Source organism: Triturus cristatus, chromosome 9 (assembly GCF_964204655.1).
Source record: "Triturus cristatus chromosome 9, aTriCri1.1, whole genome shotgun sequence".
Lineage (NCBI taxonomy): Eukaryota > Metazoa > Chordata > Amphibia > Caudata > Salamandridae > Triturus > Triturus cristatus.
In genome coordinates, this window is record NC_140592.1 from 344,800,887 (window position 1) to 344,825,786 (window position 24,900).

The 24,900-nt window shown below is 44.5% G+C and overlaps 1 protein-coding gene across 6 annotated transcripts in view; it reads left to right on the top strand.

Annotated features, from left to right (window-relative positions):
• The window catches only part of DCAF1 (DDB1 and CUL4 associated factor 1), an 814,171-nt gene that overhangs the window by 435,156 nt on the left and 354,115 nt on the right, over positions 1-24,900 (top strand). For all 6 annotated transcript variants that reach the window (XM_085625108.1, XM_085625107.1, XM_085625110.1 and 3 more), the window contains exon 16: positions 9,175-9,257. In XM_085625108.1, coding sequence (XP_085481234.1) covers positions 9,175-9,257 — 83 coding nt within the window. The remainder of the gene's footprint in view (positions 1-9,174; positions 9,258-24,900) is intronic.

Below are 24,900 nucleotides of genomic sequence, written 5' to 3' on the forward strand. Positions count from 1 at the left end.
TACTCTAAGGGATTCAAGTAGAAGAGATTGTACTTCTTTGGTATGAAGGGTAGCATTTATAACCGGTATTTTACTCTTACCACAGTTACCTATTTGAACCTGACTTAAAATTCTTATTTTCTGCCATTACTGGTTACTGCAATATCCTTCTCAGGCATTTTATGTGGAAATTCCAGTAAAAAGTATTTAGTAGATTTTAAAAACGTTTTTCCCCAGTTAAGAATCGCCCCATTGCAGGATCCTAATGAAGTATTATCAAAGTTAATTGATGTACCGTTTTACAGGTGGATCCCCAACATCGGCAATATAAGCTCAGATAACTTCAGTTAGGAGGAGGATTGATGGGTAGGCACTTTTTACTTTGGATCCTTGCATGTTTTTTTCATTATAACAAAGTTTCCTATTGAATAAGCCCTGCAGATAGTGATACCTAAGGGGCCGGGTTTCCTCTTATTGGTATGGTTTCTGAAACTCCTTTTGGGATCCTGCGAGGGAGCTGCATCATACATTAGTATCATGTTCTTGTCCATAAGCAGGGTATAGCGTTGATCACACATGACAGAGGCACAGACGCTCCTTTTTAGTTTTGTGGTGTCCTCTCTTCTGGAATATTTTATTACAGACTACAGAGAGGTTATATGTTCAAGAACAGGTTATATGTTCAACAACATTAACAGCAGTACACATTTCTACCCTTTTTATGTCATTTCGGATGTTTTCTGTCTCTTTAACCTTTCTGCTATGCATTGGTTTTCCCCAATGAAATTTTCCAGCAGCTTTTCCCGAGGATGGCTGGTGAAATAATTTATGTACCGTTAAATGTCAGTGTTTTTGAAAATGCTTTGAAACCTAACAAGGTTTCCCCTTGGACTAGTGCTTCTTTTACGGCAAATGTAATTTACAGTATACATTGTGGCTTATTCCTAAATAAATGAATAAACAACAAACGGGCTGTACAAACTAACAAGGAATTCTCCTTCCTGAGTACGAATTGCCGTTCTCTTTCTAAGCATAAAATGGACATCTTTGATCTTTTGGTTAATGACCAACCAAATGCTCTATTCCTTACGGAAACATGGTTGCATGAGAGCTCTGGTCCAGATGTTGCTGCTGCCCTGCCTTCCAACTACACCACAGTTAGGAAGGACAGGGGCTCAAAAATAGGTGGGGGTATAGCTATTATTTTTAAGAAGAACACCCAGTGTAATTTTGAGCCTTTAGCACTCACGACTGTGAAGCAGCACTATTCAAACTTACACTAACTCCAAACTTTACCTTTTCTGGAATACTTGTATACTGTCCGCCTGGGTCTTCGGCTCTTTGGGCCTCTTCTTTTCCCAGTCTAATTACTCCCTTACTTATGAGCTCTTCCAAGTTCTCCATTTTGGGCGATCTAAATATCCATTTGGACGATCCTACGTGTAAGATCAGTAAATGTAAATGTATGTGTCTTGTAAAGCGCACTGCTGCCCTGAGGCGTCCTGGTGCTGTAGACAGCTGGGGAACCCGTCCTGGCTATCCCTGTGAGATGGTCCCTCCTGGGTATCTCCAAGGTGAAACCAGGCATCCCCGGCGAATGTGGGGGGCCGTTGTGGAGATGAGGCAAGCTAATGCCCAGAGTTGCCGAGTGTGATCCCTGGTTAGAGTAGGCACCGAGGCGAGAATTATCAAGTCCGCTGGCCCTGATCCACGACCCTGCCGCGTCGGGAATTGAACCCTGGTCCCGGACCGTCCTCTGCTTCCGGCAACCTTTGTCTCAGATTTGGCAGGTTTAAATATACTTTTACAGAAAACATGCCCCTCACACGAGGCAGGCCACTTGTTGGATCCTATCTTCTCTAACATAACCAGTATTCAATGTTTTCCTGCGCTCCCCCTCTGCTGGTCGGATCACTTCATTACCCAGTTTAGTTTTACACCTTCCGCAAACTCTATGCCTACCACTCCTATCCTAAGGACTCTAACCAGAAATTGGAAAAAACTAGACATCAATGCCCTAAATAAAATACTGTGCTCAAATGTGCCCATTTCCAAACAGAGGGTGCACCAGCTTTCTGATACTGTGCAAAAATGGCTCCTCATTGCCATAGATGCTTGTCTCCCTCTCTCAAAAAATAGGGTCAATAACCATCGTGCTCCAGCACCTTGGTTTACTGACAACTTAAAAGTCGAGAAAGCCGAATGTAAAGTGTTGGAACGCAGATGGAGAAACAAGTATGCTTCTGAATCTAAAATTATATATAAAAAGGCTAAAAAAAAATACTATAGTCTCTGCAAATTAGCCCGTGCTGAGTATGTTTCCACAACCATTTTGGATGCCCTAAACTGTTCCAAAACCCTTTTCAATATGGTAAAAGAGCTTGCTGGTGCTACCACCTTAGCTAGGCCCCCTCCTCTTAATAAATAGAAATGTGATGATCTAGCTCTCTTTTTTATCCAGAAAGTCAAAAAAATCTACTTGGATATTGCCAGTGTACAGGGCAATAACCTCCCTTTGCTGCACTCTACCAATTCCCTATTAACTGCTCATGTACTACCTCCAGCGGACTTTATCCATCCTGACCAGGATACGCCGTTTTGTACCCACTTAAATAACTTAGACACCTGGCCCCTACTTAATGTGGCCTCTTTTAAAAAACTTTTAGAAAGTATCAAATCTGGATCTAAAGATCCCCTGCCAGTCTCTGTGCTAAAGCAGCTTGAACCATCATCCCTGCTTACCATCATGGACCTACTAAATAGGTCCTTGCAGGAAGCCATAGTTCCACCTGACTAGAAGCACGCTATGGTGATCTCTCTTTAAAAAAAGGCAAACGCCGATCCTAAGACACTGTCAAATTACCGGCCCATTTCTTTATTACCGGCTTTATCTAAGATCTTGGCGAAACATATTCACACTTAACTTTCTGCCTTTGTTGAATCCAACAAGCTCCTTCACTCGTCACAATCTGGCTTTCGAGCTGGTTTCTCCACAGAGACCACGTTATTAGGGGTAACGGAACGACTACGGCGACACCTGGATGCTGGAGATACGGTCGTGCTCATCCTACTTGATTTGAGCGCGGCCTTTGACAGTGTCTCATACCATACTGGCAAAAACGTTAAGCTCCTTGGGTATCTGCAGCTCAGCCCTGAACTGGCTAATTTCTTTTTTTAACCAATCGCAGTTTTCAAATTTTTTCCTCCACATCTTGCTCTGATTATCACTTTTTACCACATGGGGTGCCACAGGGCTCTATTCTCAGCCCCCTGCTTTTTAACCTGTATGTGTGACCTTTGGCTGACGTCGCGGAGGAGGCTGGATTGTCCTTGTTTTCTGTTGCTGACGACTCCCAAATCATTTTCTCTCTCTCCATGGAAAGCCAAGTCGGCCCTCCTTTCTTCAGCTTGGCCTAGGTAAAATTGCATCATGGATGCAAAACAACTACCTAAAACTCAGTGGAGAGAAGACGGAGGTCCTGATTTTGGGTAATAACAAAGATCTCTGTGGCCCACAACATTGGTCCAGTGAAATGTGAGTACTTCCTTAGCCTTCCGGCCAAGTCTGCAATTTAGGCGTTATTATTGACGACTCGCTTACGATGCATCATCAAGCAATCAGTGTCCTTCACATGTTTTACCATCTTAAAGTGGCTAAGAAAGATTTTATGGATGTTGCCCCAGCAAACTCAAAGAACAGTAGTCCAGGCTCTGATTACTTCTGGGCTAGACTACGGAAACATTCTCTACATTGGTTCTAACAAGGTAGTGACTCGTAGACTGCAGACGGTGCAGAACGCTGCAGCAAGATTACTGTGCAGGGTCCCAAGATTTGCTTCTGTTTCCAGTCATTTGCAGGATCTCCATTGGCTCAGGGTTGAAAATAGAATTAAGTTCAAAGCCCTGAGCCACATGTTTAAAATCAAAGTGAGAACTGCTCCTTTATATTCGTAGTCTTTGATCAACTCGTATGTGCCCTCACGGTGTCTGCGTTCGTCGACCCAAGAGAAATTTGTTGTGCCAAGAACTAAACTGTCTTGGATGGGCGGCAGATGATTCGCATATCTTGGTCCCTTATTATGGAACGCACTTCCCTTAACTATCCGGAGTGAAACGGTTTATACACAATTTCGTAAATCTCTCAAGACCAGGCTTTTTAACCAGTAGCTAATTCAGGCTGACTGACACCTCTTCTTCTAGTGTTTGCCGGCGCCGGGAAACCCTTTTTGGGTAGCTGTTGCGCCTTCTAAATGTAATAATAATAATAATAATTCCTGATGCCATCCTCTCCATCAGAAAGATCCGTGCACTCAAGATGTTAAAAAGAGGTTTGGCAATTAAGTTTCACCTCTTGTAGGTTTTTAAGGATATTTGGCACACACTGGGCAATTCATTTGTACCCCCGGGAGGATGCCTCATGGAACAGATTTACCTGCATATTTTGTTTGCTTATGGGCTCTCTGTGCTTCTTGTCCCTGCCTGCATGTGGTTGAAGTTTACTACTCTTTTCTACTGTTTATGAATATCTGAGAGAATGCTTTGATGAAGAGGAGAAAGTTGGCTACTTGTAAATATAGTCTTTCATCTTGGGTATTCTCTCTCAATGTACACATCCCACCTTTATTCCGTTTTCTGTTCTAAATTGATTTTAAATATTAATTTTACATAATTGAATAATGTGTTCTGTGATCCGAACTTGTGTGAAAGTGTTTTCTTTAAGAATCTGGAGAGAAAACACATGACGCAAAACTATACTGAAATTTATTTTTTTCTTCCGGTAGTAATGCAGATTCTCAAAGGACTTCTCAGCTGGTACACTCTGGAGAGTGATAGCTAAGCTTCCGGAGTCCTCCTTTGGTGCATTTGATCATTGTTAGGCTTTCCTGTTTCGGTTTACAGCTATAATAACTAATAAATACCCTCTGAAAGGGAAACAGCCCTGATCAGTGTGAACATATGCACACTGATAAACATCTGCACATCCACAAACTAAAATGGCATTCAAAGAAAGGAAAGTCAGAGAGAGTGGTCCCCTTTTTATTTCTTCCTGAAGTGGTTAACACAATGTAACTTATTAATATAATGTAGCAACAAGAAAAACTGGTTTAAGATTATTCTGCTTGAGTTTTGTTGTTTAGGATGTCACTAAAATATCATGTTTGTGGCATGTGTAAATGTAGGTGCACATGCTGTGCATGCTCCTGCCTTCTAGTGTTGGGCTTGGACATGTGCCAGTTGTTTTTCTTCAAAAAAGTATTTTGAGTCGCAAGGTAAAGGGGTCTCCCTATTTCTGGTAATGCGCAGTGATATCAGCTCTGGTGTTACATTATTTTTTTCTCCGCCTCTGGGTTTTGACGTGTTCCACGTGGTCTGGGTCAACACCGTGTGGTGTTGTCACCGTGCTCATTCGGATCCTTCACACTTTTCGGTATAAACAATCATTGTGCATACTCTCCAGTTTTAAGCATCGCACAGCCTCTTCGGCTCTGCATCTGAAAACCTTCAACACCCTTGTCCCTCTGGGGCGCCATCGGTTCCTCGACACCCGAAAATATGCCCATTCCATTCTGTTACTGCCCGAAGTGATAAGTGATATAACAGAGGTCAGAACTCAATCAGGTGTGTAACTCTGTCTCCAGACCACGTGGAGGCCTCCGGTTTTAGCCTTCTGAAATAAAATAAAAACCCTCTGCTCATGTTGTGCTAGACGCTTCACCTTAGCTTCAATGGCGCAATAACAAGTGGTCGATAATCCAGACCTGTTCCAAGACCAGGAAACAAATTTGACTTGCAGTCTGGAACTTCTGACGGTGATGCCTAGGTATTCTTGCTAGAGGAGAGTTCCAGTTCCGAAACGGAGGACCTGCTGCCTGCCTAGCTTCCTGCTCTGAGTTTATCTGCCTCCTGCACCTCAACAATACTCCAAAGCCGGCCTTCACCCTCAAGCCTGTTACGTGGCCTCAGGTCCATTCTCGCCACAAGACCATGGTTTGCGCCCAACTTATTCGAACCTGGAGCCCTCTTAGCCGTCAGCACCTATGTCCTGGACGAAGCCACACCCTTTGGCCTCGACCCCATCTTTGGCGTCAATGTCGGAACCAGTCTTGACGCTAGCATCACAGTCCAAACTTTCAAAGTTGAAAACCAACTAAGAGCCACTGGGACACCGCCATCTTCGGCATTCAAACGACCGGCGTTCATAGCAGCTTCTTCCACCGCTTCCGAGGAACAGGGCCAGCCCATTATTCCGTTACTACGAGAGTAACTCGGCTCCCCACGGCAGCAAATCCTCATTCATCCTGAGATTGGGCGGACCCTCACTCGGCCTCCTCCTAAGACAAAGGACCCTGTTGCTCTACCCAAAAAAAACCTGAGTTTTGAGGAAGCCTGCAATCCATCGTCTGATTCAGCGCCCAAGAAGGCTCTGTGCCATAACACATAACAGAGGCACCTCTCTGCCTCGTCCCCATCCATCTCCCTCTTCTCCTTCTCCTCCTCTGCCCTCCTCTCTACATCCTCCACTCTATCTCTCCACCTCCTCAACGCCCTCCCTCCCCACCAATACCAGTAGACCACTCGCCTCCTTGATCTTTTGACCATATTTGCTTCTTTCAGGTGATTGATGATATGGCTGGCTCATAAAAGTCTTGGCCAATATGTACTATTACATTTACCAACGGACTCAGAATGGGTAACCCTTTGATATATCAGTCCGTTTTGTAACAATTCATTTTTTTTTATAACAGGTCATCCACCAAACTCCCCTGGCTTTACATATTCAAAGGAAAGGTGTCGTGATAGGAATCAATGAAATACGTGCTGTCACCATGCAGATGGGATAGTGGTGAAAACATTTTTTTTTTTTTTTTTTTTTTTTTTTTTCAGACTTGTATAGCGCGAACTTGACCCGAATCGGGTATCCGAGCGCTTTACATAGCACCAGTTGCATTACACGAAGACACATTCATTATATATATTTTTTTTGTTAGGCACGGTGATTTGCCCAGAATCACAGGATGTTCAGCGTCATTTTCACCAGCCTTCAGAGAAAGATTAACAGGGCTGTAGAAATCCCATCCCTGGCTTTGGGTCCCTGGTGCTTCTCCCATTTGTGACAAACTGTCACAGTTAAAGGTAGACATAGGCCTAAATCCTTCAGTGCCTGTGGCTATACACCAATCAGCTTGTCATCCCACCCTTTCTCAACTCGTCAGAGTTGGGAAAGGGTGGGGTGAAAAAGCAGAGACTGAAACTGCACAGGTTGGAGGTTTTCGTTTCATGCCCCTGCACTGGAAGCTGAAAGGAGCAAGAGTCGAAACGCGACCTGCAGCAAGTTGTTAAAAAAAAAAAAAAAAAAAAAAAAACTTGGTCTTAAATTTTGTATGATGTGCATTATGCATATAGACAAGAGGGCATGTGAGTGGGTAGAGTGTGTCCATGGATGAGAGCGTGTGCATGTGGCAGCATGTCTGTGAGTGAAAGCGAGAGGATCAGTGGAGAGAGTCAGTGAGTGAGAATAAGTGATGGGAAGAGTGAGTATGAACGAGAATGATTGATAGTGAGTGAGAATAGAAATGTTACTACATGTAAACCTGAGTGACTAAGACTCTGAGTCCCAGTCTGAGCACGTCAGAATGAGCGAGGCAGAGTGAGAATCAGTGAGACTGATTTTTTATGGGTAAGTGAATGAGTGGGACTGAGTAGGAATGAGTGAAAATAATTAGGTCTAGGTGAGTCAGTGATATTGAACGAATCTGAGTGAGATTGATTGAAAATGAGTGGGACTGTGTGGGAATTAATCAGTCACAGTCTGAGTCCGAGAATGAATGCAACGGAGTGAGTCCGGGAATGAGTGAGACGGAGTGAGTCCGGGAATGAGTGAGACGGAGTGAGTCCGGGAATGAGTGAGACGGAGTGAGTCTGAGAATGAGTGAGGCGGAGTGAGTCTGGGAATGAGTGAGGCGGAGTGAGTCTGGGAATGAGTGAGGCGGAGTGAATTTGGGAATGAGTGAGTCTAAGCAAGATTTAGAGAGAGTAGGGTTAGGGAGAATGAATGAGATTGAGCGAGTGAGACTGACTGAAGTGAGTGAATCGTAGTGAGAATGAGACAGAGTGGGACTAAGAGAGTGAAGAAACACTCCCGACCTTTGAGCCCCCCGCACCCACCCACTGGGAACCCACAAAGAAGTCGAGTTCACTCACTGGAATTCGAGCAGATTAGGCGCTGCCACTTTTAAAAGTCAAAAAACGCCACTGGTAAAGAGCGCAGAGAAGCAGTGGCAAGCATGCTTAAAGTTTTAAGTGCTTTAGAATGCAGAGCTACAAATTAATCTGGTATAATTCAACATTTTAAAGGTTTCACGCGGTACTATGTTAATGGCAGGGTTGACCACCCCCATGATGTCATATTATTCATTAAGGAGTAAATGAATGAACCAGCTGTGTAGAGGAATTTGTTTTAAAAAAAATTGACTATACCACTTTTAATTGGTTAATCCATTAATAGTCCTGTAAATCAGACCGGTTCCTTACAGAATTAGTTTGTCATCTCCGCCTATCCATTGATCTTTAAACTCTTGGGCTGGCCACCTTGAGGTGATGTGAATCGTACTTTCTAAAATGTGTTTTTAAAGGAAAAAAGCAAGCATTAATTGGGAAATGTTATTGTGAGAAAATGAGCAGTACCAGTGAACAACATGTATGCAAATGTCTTGAAACCCAGTGCCACTTCTCACCAAAAGGCCTTTGTGTCGATTTTGTCTAGCTCTCTTGTAATATTTATAGTTTCACATATTGGGTTTTATTATGAGGAAAAATGTAACAGATGCCTTTTTTGTTATTCATCTGTGAAGATATTCCCCAATTCCTGCTTCAAACTTTTGCTCAACTTGGAAGCTCTGTACTCTTCTTAACTAAGCTATCTCTCCTTAAAGAATATCTACGTTTTTATATTGAATCGGTAGTTAAGCATGTTTTAATTGAAAAAGAAAAGGTGACTATACCTATGTTCTTAAAGGTGGCAATGTTTACATGCAGACTTGTTTAATTTGGACTGCTCAATTTATTTATTTATAGTATATTTATTGATATTTGTTGAGTTCATCATACATTCCAAAAGGAGTGTCTTGGCCAACTGGAAAGGTGTTATAATCACAAGCGCTACTCTGACTAGTTTTAACATTTCTTTGATTACAGGATGGTTCTCTTTTGTTGACGTCTGCAACATGGAGTCAGCCGCTCTCTGCACTTTGGGGAATGAAATCTGTCTTTGATCTGAAGTGAGTTACTCTTATTTGCTGACATTGGCTACATGATAGGTTCTTTAAAAGGGCATTATTGCCACTACACGACGAAAAATATTTCCTGCTGTTTGGCATTTCATTTTACTTGTGCCATTGGTGGACAGTGGTCAGTCTCCTGCCCCACTTTTAATTTAACCTCAATGAATTGTAGCCAATTGTATTAATGCTAGACCTTTTGAAAATAAATGAAAGATGGAGTAGATGTGCCCTGCAAAATTTTAGGTTGTATGATTGAAGCAGTAAGAGAAATAATAAAGTGTTACGAGCAACATAGTTTAGCTTTGCCCAGCTTACGTGCTTAATGTATTTATTACTTTTATTGACTGTACATAGGAGAGTTGTAGGAAGCTGGGTTTCTGTTGCCCCTTGCCACTTTTTGCCCCCACTTTTTGCCAGATTTCTGATGCACCATGGCTTGATGTGCCCTGGGTCCCTGCCAATCAAGTTCCTAGGGCCTGTGTTCTGTCCCAAAACTGTACCTTTGTACTCCCAATTGGCACTTCTCTTGCCACATGTAACTCCCTTGTAAAAGGTACCATGAGTACTGTGACCAGGGAAGGCCCCTAAGGGCTGCAGCACATATTGTGAGGTCCTGTACCTTAAAAAAAGACAGACACACACACACACATACCCCCCCCCTGCGTGTTTTGGTTCAGAGAAAAGTGATGTCTACATGGCACTCGTGTGCCATGCCTGCAACCCACTGCCTATGGTATAGGTAATGCACCCCTCTAGCTGGGTGCACTATATGACTAGTGAGGGTACAGTTGCATGAGCACTGTACCCCTACAGTGTCTAAGTCAATGTCTTAGACATTGTAAGTGCAATAAAGCCATAAAATGTATATGGTCTGTGAGTTTGTCATCACGAACTCCACAGCACCCTAATGGCTTTACTGAATTCTGGGAGGTTTGGTAGCAAACTTCTCAGCATTTTAAACCCACACTGATACCAGTGTGGGATTTATTATACCATGCACTCCTCTTAGAGATGCCCCCTGAAAAACGACCAGCCTCTGGTGGGTTCGCTGACTGGTACACACTAGTATGCCACCACAAGGCATGTTTCTGGACCCCTGGGGTGGGAGCCTTGGCTCCCTGAGCCCAGAAACAAAGCCTTTCCTGTGCGGAGGAGTTCACACCTCCCCCATGGTCAGGAAGAGCCATCTGTGGCAGGGGAGCTTCAAAGGCCTTGCCGCCTTTGTAACGTGACCCCCAGCCTCTCCTGCTATCAGGAGCAGGCGCCCTTCCTGTCTCCCCCCTCCTTTTCGGTTGGAAGATAGGCGGGAATAATTCGAACAGCCCAGGTGTGCCCACCTCTGCCAACCGCAACCCTCAGGTCGGGGAAGCGAGGTGAAGCCCACTCATCAGTGGTCGCCTCTGTAAATTCTAACTTAGCTGGGGCAAATCCCAGCGAGGTCTCCCAGCGAGGTCGCCCAGCGCTTCCGAGTCCACCGTGGGTTGACCCCTCCAGGACTCACCGACGTCGCCTGCAGTCTCTGCACAGAGACCCCCACCACCAACCCCCCCCCAACCTCGAGTGGCCCGGTAAGGTGAAATCCCACCTCATAAGACACCCCTGCATCCAGCCGCCCTGCGCCCCGGAGAAAAGAACCCGAGGTGCACCTACGTCCTCAAGCCCTCCAACTTACTTGCGTAGCTGTTGCTTCTTCCTAGAAGTCTACCTGGACCGAGCCTGCAGCCAAAATCCAAAATAGGCAACTCCCATTGAAAACAGGACACCCAATGCATAAACAGCACCCTGCACCCGGCCGCCCCTGATGCACTGTGGGTGCACATTATGTGCTAACTTGAACCCCCCTTTGCCCTGAGCCTAAAGCCAGGTCCTTTGCTTCCACAACCTTGTGGCCTGCTCGTGAGCAGCCACCAACTGGATGCTCCCTATCCCCCATTGGATAACATTGGGCCTCAGCACTCTGCACCCGGCCGGCCTAGTGCTGCTGAGGGTTCTTTGAGAGTGCATTCTTGACCCTGGGGGAACCCTGGTTCTAATCCCAGAAACCCAACTCCAACTCCTACAACCAAGTACTTACCAGTAAACCGATCTCTTCATTTCCTCCCATAGGATTGCATTGACTACTTTCTGTGAAAAATCTTAAGTGTGGAGTAGGTGTATTATTTCATTTACCTGCACCAGGCCTGACTTGGTTCTAGAATAAAATAACTAAATAATATTTTTATACAAAAGATTATACTAAAAAATTGGTCTGAGTTCAGACATTTCTTGCCTGAGTGTGTACAATTAATGCTTAACACTACCCTCTGATAAAGCCTTACTGCTCACCCACACTACCACAAATAGAGTAAGGTTTTATCTACTTATACCTCTGCCTACCTTTGGGGCTCCACTGGACTCTGTGCACACTATACCTTACTTTGGTATAGTATATACAGAGCCAGCTTCCTGAAGGATTCTATTTACTATGATGGTCAGTTGGGAGGAGTGGTGTAAAAGTATACATGACTGACTATTACAGACTAGAATGTACATTTGTAAATCTTGCTGCAATACAATGTATGCAAAACCACCTTCTAAGAAAGGAGCGGCCCCTAACCCCAAAATGCAGTTGTTGGGCCATCAAAAAAGAAAAGTAGAAAAAACAAAATGCAACAGGGTTGAGTAACTGAGGACAGGGTGGGCTTGTGGAGAAAATTTCAACAGACTGCGAAATCATCAGAAAACTATGCTCCACAGGAGAGACAAAGGTCACTGAATAGGACTATATAAGAAACAAGAAAATGAGTGACAAAGTCAGCTAATGGTAAGTAATGGGCTGGTCCAAAGTCCACTATAAGTACTAGCCACACAGGTCATCAAGAAGCGAAACCAAAGCAACTGTACTTCATTTTCATGACCCCCGCCCTGCAAATCCTTTACGTTTTCCTTGATAACATCCATATGTTTTTACAGGAGACAATTCAAAGATTTCAGGATCCAGGCTGCCAAGTTCAGCGACTTGGAGTGTGGATGTATACTTTGACCCTTCTTTATGATTAGTGTATGAGGCTCTGCCAGTAACTTCTTGTGTTACGCCACCACTAAAAGCTTTAGGTGTGAGTACCTAGGCATGTTTTCATAGGTTGGTACATTAAGTATCAATATCGGAGGTAAATCCAGTGACACATTTTTTACAGCGGAAGACAATTTGTTGCTTTTAGCATAGATTAAATAATGCAATTGCACTATATGTGATTAAGAGGGTAACTCAACCACTGAATTGTTTTGCAGGAGTTCAGGACTAAGTGAACCAGTTGTAGCACACTGATGTAATCTGGGTATCCATTGGAGAACAGAGAACTCTACGATCAGAATTCCCAACTAAGCCCCAACCTGATTGAGTCATGAGTTGTAAGGATCTCCGTAAAATTGCTGCATCGACATATTTTATTTGTTTTAGCACTATATGGATTTAACCTCTTTGATAGATAAAAACAGACATCGCATTGGGGGAGGGGCAAATATATCAGTGCGGATGACTTATTTGCATTTCAGCTACCTTCCTCTCGTTATTGTATTTATTGTCCTTCCCCCTGGAGGAAGCAAATTCTGTCTTCTTGATCTCAACATACGAGGAAGGAATCTTGTCTGTAGGGTAGGAGTGTGCCCTGCTAATAACAGGCTTTAGTCCAACCTGTACAAGCTACCTTTGTTTCAATATAAAGGGGGTGACCACATTGACCGAACAAGACAATGGAACTTGAAGCGCTTATAATGGTCACTGAAGTGTGACAGGTTATCCACTGTCAGGAGATTCATTTATCTTCTCTCCTCTTGTGGTCCAAGAGATGGATCCCAGATTTTGCATTTTTTTTAACCACCACCACTGAAACATGTGGTGTGAATTTTATTTTAAAAAATGGGGTTTAAGTCAGCAGCACTATCTCTTTTCAACAATTCAAATTAAAACATGTCAGAAAGATGTCCATGGTGAGTTGCTGAAGGGCCTAGTACATGACCTAAGATGACACAAGGTGGATAACATGGAATCAACATGTATATGTTGTGACATCCCCGTCCCCCCTACCAACAAACAAACACATTAAGACATTTTAGAGAGTTGGGGAAAGTCCTTTGTGAAGTGATAGGCTTGAACATTACCATGAGCACATGCTTGCCCTTTTAGGAGCATGGGGTGACTGAGGTAAATAGAACCCACTAAAACACGATTTGCTCTAAAATGATTAACATATGTAAGGTACACCCTCCCTTCCCTTTCAACACAGAACAACCATTACCCTACTAGTACTCAGCAAGATGGGCTTCCACAATAGTCTACTAGTGGGTCTTTATTCATTCTCCTTCGCACAACTTGACAAGGTCAAAGTTCACATCACAGGCCTTGTTACTCGTAGGATCAAGATCATCCACATTCGGGCTGTATACATAGGTAAGGGTGACAGGATGCCCCTTCAGTGTTACTGTCAGGATTACAAACCTGCCCTGTGTGTCGTATAGCACTTGGCATGTGTGCCATGATAGCCTTTTCGGATAAGTACAGCTACTCCTCGCACACAGCTAGCATAAACGGCGACATGCGACTCCGCGATCATCTCGCACGTAGTTGGGAGCAGCTCGCATTGGTCAGGAGCCGCAACTGTAAGAAGCATGTCAATTTGGTGCCTATTTAACTACGCGAGCACTAGGCACATTTTGCCCGGATCGTTCAGCCCCTGCACGTCCTAAACCAAGCACTTGACAATGATCATCAGGTGCCAGGAGAAGTGTATGCTCTGTGCCCTGCATTTTTCTCCTCGGTAACCGATTCACGAAAATGCCCGATTAGTGCAGCAACTGCTCGATCTCTGTGAGGAGCAGTGGCGTTCCTGCTGCACTAAATCCAGAGCCCTTTCGATGAACTACAGACTCAGGCCAATATTTAATACTTACATAGCATATACTACACTCCAGCTGCACAGGATGGGAGTGGCTGCAGGATGCATGTGACACCATGAATGTTGTATACCTGTTAAAATGCCCATGTGGAAAAGTCTACATTGGCATCACTGAACGGAAAACCAAAGTGAGAGTCAATGAACACAAAAGCAATCTCAGAACGAGAAACATGAAATCAACAGTTACATGTCATTTTTCAGAATAGAATCACAGCATTAGTCAACTTAAATTCCAGGTTCTTGAAGTCATTGATAAAAAAGAGGGTAGAGACAAGCATAAATATTTATCACAACGCAAAAACTACTGGATTAGATATCTAGATGCGCTTGTACCTTATGGGATGAATGAAAGGATGGAATTCCAATGTTAACTTTGAATCAGATTCTTATGACTCATTGTACTGATTGAATGTAACTACCTGATTAACTGTACTAGTGTATCGCTTGATTGATTATAACTATTTTCGAATGCTATACCGCTATGGATTTACTGCACACATAATTATCGGTTTTCATCTATGTTCTTCACTCTTCGCACTTAATTCCAGTTCATCCTTTTATTATTAGGTTTACATGTTTAGAAATCACGCTATGTTTTAGTAACACCGTTTGACACCTTTACATCTTGTGATGTACAATATGGTCGCTTGTTGGCTTTACCACAAAGGTTTAGGTTTATATGTTTAGAAACCATGCAATGTTCTAGCAGTACAGCTTGACACCTTTACATCTTGAGACATACTATCTGGTCGCTTCTTGGTTTTATCACCGTGAGGTTGGTTACCATGTACTTCTTTAGTGATACCTATTGACACCATCATGTTTTAATGTTCACTATAACATGGCCGCTTTTCGGTTGCTTTGTTCCGCATTAGCTACTTTATGATAACCATTCTATTTCCCACTGCATTATCGTTATTATTATTTTCTTAAACCATTCGTGTTGGATTGTATTCAATAATGCACTGATGACTAGTCCGAATCTGACACAAATCTTTGACTTTGTTAATTTTGTCCTCATCACAGTCCTATAATCACTTATCCAAGTATTCATCACTCTAACATGGCCGCCATAATTCTTTCAAGTTTTTATGATAGTCCGTTTTCTATGTTTTTGAATCTTTATTTAATGAATACCTTGCGAAACCGCGTTTTGTTACTAACCTCCGTATACACGATGACAACGGATTTTGCTATACGTTTGTGGTACTGTGAGTACTAATACAAGGTCATTCTGTTTTTGTTAAACTCGTTGCACGCAAATGACACGTTCGTATATTTACATTTCATCTACAGCTGACAGCAATGACGGTGACTCACTACCACACTCTGATTACATTGATGAGTAACTTTACTCGCATTCGCGTTTTCACGGTTAAAACTAGGTCACGATTGCATCTGGACACCACAGAGCACCATGACTAATATTTTATACACCCAAGTGCATGACTTCGTCCTTTCGTTGGTTTGCTTTGACCACTTCGTTTACGCACTGTGGCTTTATCTTTTTCACCCTAGGGATCTCATTCATATTGGTTTATTATTTGTCACCTTCGCATTGTTCATTCTTTTGTGCACTTTATCACGCTTACTGTCTTCAACCCTGACCCAATACTGGGTCTATAATCTCACGTAGGGGTCACCTTACCCCTTTATATTCTTATGCACTTTATTACGTTTGTTGCTTTGAATAACCTGCACATATGTGCACAGTCTTTCACTTACCATTTACATCTTGGAGTTTTTTACCTTCACCAGAATCACTGGTTACCACTTTTCAGCATGATTGTGACATAATTACATAGCATTCAAATACTGCTCATTTTAGACGGCCGACTCATGATTTCTAATGATTGTTTGCTTTATAGAACGGTCCCCTGATTAAAGGCTTAGTGCCCGAAATGCATTGGTATTCTGTAACACTGAAATTCACACAGTAAATGCATTTTGGATGATGTTATTTTGAAATTGTATTCTCCAATAAACATTGGGAAGTATATTTAGTCTGAAGTCAAGACGAATTACATATAAAACAAATTCATGAACAAAACAAGTCGGTGAATTGTTTAATTATTACTTTTGAAATTTGAAAACCCTTTTCCAGGGTCTGGATTGTGCCAAGGGTGACACACCCATGGATGGGTGTGCGACTATCTAGTAAACTTAAATATTGCCTCAGAGTTGCGTGTGGAAAATCACATCATATTGTGTAGATCATCATCAGTGGGTAGTGCTTAGAAAGACTGGGTTGGGGACTGTGTAATTATCAACTTTAATAGCCCTTTTTTGGTTAACAGCATCTTAAGTTTGGCCACGCAGTTCAATCACAGGGATCGTAACTTGGCCATCAAGGCACTCCCACTGGGTTATTTTTACAGGTCTTTGATCCACCCACTGCCTTTATTTGGAAATACCATGGGGCGGTCCTCAGATGTGGGTTTCAGGAGCCAGCAGGAGGCAATTCCAGGTATAAGTACATCTAACAGGTTTGCACCTCTGAGCTCATTAGAATGTTGCGATTGACTTGATGTTGGTCTGCCCGAGTCAGATGCCCCTTCATTACAGTGCTTGGTTGGGCCATTGGGTTTGCGCTATCAAGACTGTAAGGGATGCAAGTTTATTTCCTTGAACATCACAGGGTTTGCAAGAAAGTTTGACGACCCAAATTAGGTTCTCTTTGTAGGAGGCTTTCATATGATTTGCCTCCAGGAGACATGTGCTGTTGAAAATAGATTTTGCTTGGAAGGCTATAAAACTCTTTGTGCCAGCTAATCCCTCTATAGCAGGAAGAGCTAATGGGGTCTGGTAACTTATCTCTTTAGCAGTCCTAGGTAGCTCCGTTATGCTACCCCATATTTTTCCTACTTTACGGGTGACGTCATTATCCAGCGGTGCGAGCAGGCTATTGCTTTGAAATTTTTACAACGTGGTAGCCTGCCCGACGGAAGCTTGCAATATTACACCGTTGGGCTCTTTCCTGAGGAACATGACCCAGAGTAAGCAGAACTATTCTAATGTCCTTATTGCAGGAGATTTTAATGTTCATATGTGCTGGGATCTCGGGCATGGGTGCGGGTCTAAGATATGGGCGGCCCGGTCCCAGGTGGCCCACTTTTCTTCTCCAAACACCCTAACCCTGTGAGCTTGGTGGTCCTAGCCTCATCCTCAAGAGGCCCATTCCTTACTGCTCCCTCTGATAGGGAATCCAAGAAGCTGGACCATCTTGGGAAGAAGATGTTTTCTTCCTCCAGCTTAGGACTGCGGTCTGTGAACACCACGTGTCTCTTGGGTCGTTTTACACACTCTGTGTGGGATACGGTCGGGCAAGTGTTGCCACAGTGCCCGGAGGAGGCCCAGGCGGTGCTCACCTGTGCTGTTGCTGAGGTTTGAGACGCAGCTAAGTTCACCATCTGGTGAGGGCTGGATACCACCGACTCGCTGGGTAGAATGGTTTCCAATTCGGTAGCCCTGAGGCGCTACGCCTGACTTCTGTGGGGATGTCCAATACACACTTTTGGACATGCCCTTTGTTGGCCGTGACCAGTTTAGTGACAAGAAGGACAACGCACTCGAGTGCTTCAAGGACTCTATGGCCACGGGCAGATCCTTGGGCCTCGCAGCAACTTCTCGCCCCATGCAGTCTGCCTTCCGCCTCTTTCACAGCTACAGAAGGGGTGCCCCTCCACGTTCCACCCAGAGCCACAGGACAGCGCCAGCTACCCAGCCTATGCCTGGCCGGGGAGGTGGGACCCAGCGTCACGTGTCTGGGGGCCAGCGAGTAGGCCAGTACACCAATGCCCCCCCCCCCCCGCAGCAGCCTCTAAACCTTCCTAGTCCTACTTTTCAGGGCCACGAGATGCCAGTGGGCGGCAGGTCAGCCATCAGCTCCCCCACTGGCACAACATCACGTCGGACAGTTTGGTTTTGCTGATAGTCCGAAGGGGCTACTCCCTCCTCTTCTACCTCTCCCCTCATGCCACCAACACTCCATCGCATGTTGGAGGATCACTTGGCCCTTCTCCAGGAAGTAACAGCTCTCTTTGCCAAGGGAGCCATCGAATGAGTCCCTGTGCCAGAAGTAGGTCATGGTTGTTAATCCCCCTACTTCCTGGTACCCAAAAAGGAAAAAGACCTGCGTCCTATCTTAGATCTCAGGGACGTCAACCGCTTCCTCCTGAAGGAGAAGTTCAGAATGTTGACTTTGGCTCAGGTCCTGTCTGCCCTCGACCCTGAAGACTGGATCGTAGCGTTGATCTTGCAGGACGCTTATTTTCACATCCTTATATTGCTTGCCCACCGGCGTTACCGTAGGTTCACGGTATGCCACAAGCTTTTTCACTTTACTGTGCTCCCCTTTGGCCTTTCCAGCGCCCCTCGGGTGTTCACGAAAGTGATGGTGGTGGTCGCAGCTCATCTGCGCAGATCACGGGTTCCAGTCTTCCCTTATCTCGATGACTGGCTTTTGAAGGCTGGTTCGCCCCAGGCTGTAGTCTCCCTCCTCCAGGGTATGGCAGACCACCTGCATTCGCTGGGGTTCACTATCAACATGTCGAAGTCGCACCTTATTCCCACCACCGGGGTTGGCATTGCTGGGGTATCTATACTAAGGTAAGGAATATATAACTACAGTCTCTTTCAGATGAACAGGCTACTTACTTTCGGTAACAATGTATCTGTAAGAGAAAAACTTAGTTATAGATTCCTTACCGCCCCACTCATCCATCCTGTTCTGCAAACTGACTTCTAGGGATAGGGACTCCCTTACAGGGCCTTAGTTATGTGTACCAGTGGTCAGTGTCTTGCATGGCTCTGCGCTTCTGGCATGGAAAGTAGTGTCAGAACTGGCGTCAGCGCGCAGGGGCGGCGTCTAAGTAGACACCGCAACGTCATCCCGGTGACCACAACACCAACAATGGATGCGGTGTCACCCGACGCCACCTACCGAAGCGCTGGGGTACTGCTCTGAATTTTTTTTCCCGGATCCAGTCTGACGCCTGGGGGTAATTCTAAGGTAAGTAATCTATAACTACATATGTCTCTTACAGATACATCATTACTGAAGGTAAGTAGCTTGTTCATCAATACTGGGTGGTAGACCGATCGGGGCACTCTTGCAGATCTATACAGCTTACTCTATCTCAAAGGTCACCTATAGAGTGAGATATTGAGCTTTATTGGGCAGGATGCACTGCAAACTGTTGAAAATTCTTTCCTGAGACGGGTACTCTGCTTACCGCAGAGCATCCAGTCTTTTGTAGTGCATGAAGAATTGGGAATGGCCATCCTTTCAGATGTGTTGGCTTTTCGTCCCTTAGCATTGTGGATGAAAATATGGAACAATAACGATATTTTAAGAGACTGTCTTTCACTTGACCATGTTAACCATATTTGCTGGTTTAAGTATGTTAGAGAATGCTTTTGCAGTCTGGGAAGGGTAGATTTATTTGTGAATCCGGAGGCAATCTGTAGTAGGGATTTAACTTTGGTAAAGAAGTTTTTTTTTTTTTTTTTTTAACACACTTGGGCCAGAGAGAAAGTCGAGTTGAGAAAGTCCAGTGTGCATGGGTATTTTTTTTTTTTTTACTGAAAGCTGTGTCATTCATTGAACCTTATCTTTTGGTTTAAAAGTAACAATGATCATTTTTTACTGACCAGATTTCAACTGGACCTTTTTCATTATCTATTGGCCCATCCACATGGTGCATATAGAGGGCAGTGCCTCGCACACTGTGGCTGCGACGGAAAGTCTTCACAGGATATGATGCACTTTTTATTGTTTTGTAGTTTTTATGATGCTCCTAGAAAGTCTTTTATCACCCCTATTTTTAAAATAGCACGTTATAAGCAGGTTAGACCAGCTTTTATTTTATTACTACTTCTTCCAAGCCATTCAGTATTGTAAGTTCTTAGCTTTTTAAGGGCCGCTATTAGACTTGGATTCCGTTGTGATCAATCTTGATGGAGATACATTAGTTACTATATCCAAATGAATTTGGTTTTAATATGGTTCATGTTCATAACTGTTATTTTATGGGGTCGTTTTGGGATTGTTTTATTGCCCTTGATATAGCTCTTACTATTCATTTTGTAATTTGTTGTTTTGATGATGTCACTTCTCATTTTGGATCCTTTTGTTTTAGATTTGGTGCTTGCTTTTTTAACTTTGAAATTATGGGCCCACGATGGTCATATTGCATTGTCTTTTGTACATCAGTTGGTTCTTTTTATCTATGTATGCTTGACTTTTATGGTTTTCTTTGTAAAAAAGTAATAAAGTATAACAATGATATTCCAGTGTCAGATTTATGAAAAATTGCACCCAGAGGACCCCTTAGAGTTGTCCCGTGAAACCTATCAACCCTTAGTGTGGTCACCGACTGGCCTAAGCCAGCCTGCTACCACCAGACAGTGTTCTGACCTCATGCTGTGAGTGCCTGCACGCTCAGAGGACGAGAACAATGCCTATCCTGGGTGAAGGTATTCATACCTCCCTTGGGTCAGTAAGAATCATCTGTGGCGGGGAGCTTCAAAGGCCTTGCTGCCTTTGTAACATGACCCCAGCATCTCTGGTTAGAAGGAGCAGGCCCCCCTTCTTGGCCTCATCCCCGTTTGGCAGGAAAATAGGTGGAAAAGCTCAGCTAGAGTAGGAGGTGTGCCCTCCCTTTGCCAACTCCACCTCTCAGGTGCTGGAGACGAGTTGGAGTACACCTTTCAGTGTCCACCATCTAGAAGATGGGTGTGACTTATCCAATCAGGGCTATGGCTAGGTCTCCCTCCCGCAATAGGTGGGCATAATAGAGGATGTAGACACACTGGGTAAGGGGCCCATTGGACACTACCTGTCGCTCCCTTGTAACACTCCTAAATCTAGTATTTAGGTGGCATCCACAGACCCTGAACTTCCGTTCCTGACGACCTAAGAAGAGCCGGATACCACAGAGGCATAAAAGACTGCAGAGAACTACGGACTTTGCCCTCACCCTCCCGGTCTGTCTGCAGCCTTTGATGATCCTGCGCCAAACACAACTCGTCCAGCAGCCAAGCGACCTTCAAAACCCTGCTAGGACTGCCTGCCTTCAACAAAGATCAAGATCTCCTGAGACCAGTGGATCTGTTCACCAGCAACATGCTTCAGGCAAGGCCTCTGAGACCTGAAGAACTGTGAAACCGTGCTCCTGGTTCCGCCTCTGCACCGGACGCCTCTCACCCGAGATCAAGTGGTCCACCATTTCCAATGAGGTTCTTCAAGGCTCCACGGCCCGAGTCCATTGGGGGTTGATCCCTCCCAGACTCATGGTCTTTGCTTGCAGCCTCTGCACGGAGACCACCTCAACCGCGACCTGCTCCGGTAATCCATTTCCGACACCAAAAGGCATCTCCGCACTCATCTGCCCTGGGCCTTAGTGAAGAGGACTTAAGGTGTCTCTATGGTAAACAGCCATTAGTACACGACTTTTACTCAGCATACCATTACAACGCAAGCGTAACAACGCATGCGCTGTAACAACGCGTAGCCTTTACTACGTATGCTATTACATTGCATGCGCTGTTACAACGCAAGCGTTGTAATGCGATCCACAGCGTTGTGAGGAAACTGAGGCTCTTCCGTTTCCTCACAACGACGTGCACCGAGCACCGCTCCTCTGATGACGCTGGAAGGAGAAAAGAGGAACCACGAGGAGAGAGAGGTAACAGGGGCTGTGTAGTTTTAAAGGGTTTAGGGTAGGCGGTGGGTCGTGCAGGGGGTAGTCTTTTAGGATTAATGGTAGTATTGTGTTTGAGAAGTAGTGTTTTTGGGTTTAGGGTAGTGTCGTGGGTCTTAGAAAGAGAAGGGGGAGCTGAGTATGAGGTTAAGAGAATCCTAGACTCCAAAAGGGAAGATGGAAAACTAAACTACTCAATAGATTGGAAAGGTTATGGACCAGATGAGCGATCATGGGGAAAGGCCACTGATGTCCACTCCCCGTGTTTAGTGATAGCCTTTCATAAAAAATGTCCAACTAAGCCACGAATTGGGGAACCTCCTTTGAGAGGGGGTACTGTCAGGGTACCTAGGAGGTTTCCTCCACACCGTTCCATAATTGCGGATATTTTGTTATCAAAACCCCCAAAAAGTGCAAGAAATTGGAGGACAAGTTGGCATCTTTGGAATCTCAAGATGTCTGCCAATTTTTCCTTCCAGTAGCGCTCTAGCCTTTCTGATCATTAATTAAGTCAGGTATGTGAAGCACGCGCGAACGTTCCAACGCGCACTTCATCTGATGAATTTCCAAAGAAGAAGCTGAAGAATGAGCTCTGTCGTGAAAGCTAGAATGAGGGTAGTTCGGCGGGCATCGTAATATTAGAGAGAAAACACGTATCACAGGTTAGTTTTAAATCAACTTGGACTTTCTCGTTGTATTATAGAAAGAGTTCACGAGTTACCGGAGTGTTTGTTTTTTTGAAGAGAAAAAAGAACCAAAGCCGCGTCGTCTCCGTGGTGTGACAGCGTTCTTTCCTTTTCTGCTTGCCAGCACATAGTTAACGTGCTTACTGAATTTTCACTGCTAATTCTTTTCTTATGAATGTAGCGGTTTTGGTGAATCACCTCATTAGATAACTAGAGTTCGGCAGTCGTTTGGTACAATGTTTAATAACCACGCTTGTCACGAAACTAAATTGGTTAACTCCGCATTTTCAGTTTAGTTTTAATTATTTAATAAAAAAGACAAAGAGCAGGAAGAAATATTTAGTTCTACGTTGTGGCTGTGACCAGCCTACTTTTTCAATCTATTATTTCAAATACGACACAAGTTTGGGTTCCAGTTCGAGAATAAGAGGTGAGAGATTCTAAGGGTATACTTGTAGTGAATTAGAATTAAAATAACTTACACTTACCTGAATGTCCATCTTTACATCAGAGCAGGCTTAACAAGAGATATTGTTCTCAACTGGGAGCTAACCTATAAGAAGAAAAGAACAAGAGGTTAGAATACATAATACAACATCACACAGAAGAGAGGCAATAGCCAGAAGTACACTGGTAAGAGTTTAGAGAATTAAAGTATGCATAGAGTCATGTAAGAAGTATGTGCAGAGTATTAAGTAAATGTTTTCTTAAAGCTATTACGGTCAGAAGAAACTAAGGACGAGACCAGAACAGTGGCGGAGTACCATCATTGGCTGTCTCTTTTTATCCCCAACCCCTTTCCCCCACGGGCACTAACTTGTTGAGGTGTTTAACCCTCGCAGGGAAGTTCTCTAGGGGGTATTGGGTATAAGCGTCGTTCTGCTCCCGTGCACGTTGGGAATTTGGTGCTGGCCTCTGACAGTCGGGGGAGGGTTGTGCAGGGGGTAGTGTATTAGGGATTCGGGTAGTGTTGTGGTGTTTGTAGGGTAGTGGTTTAGGGTAGTGTCAGGGGTGTCCTGCAGGGTAGTGTTGAAGTGTAAGGAGCGGACTGGGGGAAGGGGGAGGGTTGTGCAGGGGGTAGTGTATTAGGTATTAGGGTAGTGTTGTGGTGTTTGTAGGGTAGTGGTTTAGGGTAGTGTCAGGGGTGTCCTGCAGGGTAGTGTTGGAGTGTAAGGACAGGACTGGGGAAGGTCGTGCAGGGGGTAGTGTTTTGGGGTTTAAGGTAGTGTTGTGGTGTTTGTGTAGGATAGTGTCGGGAGTGTCGTGCAGGGTAGTGTTGAAGTGTAAGGAGCGGACTGGGGGAAGGGGGAGGGTTGTGCAGGGGGTAGGGTTTAGGGTAGTGTTGTGGTGTTTGTGTAGGGTAGTGATTTAGGGTTTATGGTTGTCAGTTGGGTTGTTCTGGTAGTGTTAGAGTGTAGGTACAGGTCTGGGAAGGGGTAGTGTCGTGGTGGAGTAGTGTTTGAGGGATTAGGGTAGTGTTGTTGAGTTTGTGTTGTGTAGGGTAGTGTATTTGAATGTAGAATTTAGCGTAGTGTGGGGGTGTTTTTTAATACAAAAAATGCATGGAAAAAGTATGCGGGGTAAAGGGATCCGTTGTAATTACATTTTTTTTTTTGATAATCAAGTTTTATTAGTTTTGAACACACAAAACAAATCAACAAGTACACAGAAATCGTAAAGAGAATTACATTCCCATGGTCAATGCACCCCCCAATCACAAACCCCAAAAGTCATACACAGGCAAGATATAAAGGCAGGTTACTCGAAACCCTCAACATTACCCAACCACTTCCCCCACACTCTATAGTGCTTCTTGCCGCACCCCTTGGCTGTGTACAGGGCTTTCTCCTGGGTCGCTCACCAATTCACCCCTTCACGCCACCTCCCCAGATCAGGTGGATCGGGACTTATCCAAGCCGCCACTATGTCCCGCTTGGCCACGATCAAGGTTGTATTAAAAAGTAACTTTTTGTTCCTGGACCCATCCAGCCCGTCCGTGATTCCCAGAAGTGAGTGACGTGGGTCATGCGGAGCCTCCCAACCCAACACCTCTGCAAGTTCCGACTCAAGAGACCCCCAGAATTGCTCCAACCAGGGGCACGACCAAACCATATGGAAAAAGTCCGCCAGGGTGTGGGCAGATTTCGCGCAAGACGCATACGGGCGCAAGCCCGCTCGGAAAAGGCGCAGGGGAGTGAGATACGCAGCATGCAGGTAGTAGAGCTGGATCAATTTGACTTTGGCAGAGACTGTGACTGTCCTGGGGGCCATGAGAGCATTGCGCTAATCCACTTCATCGAGGGGGCCCACCCATTGT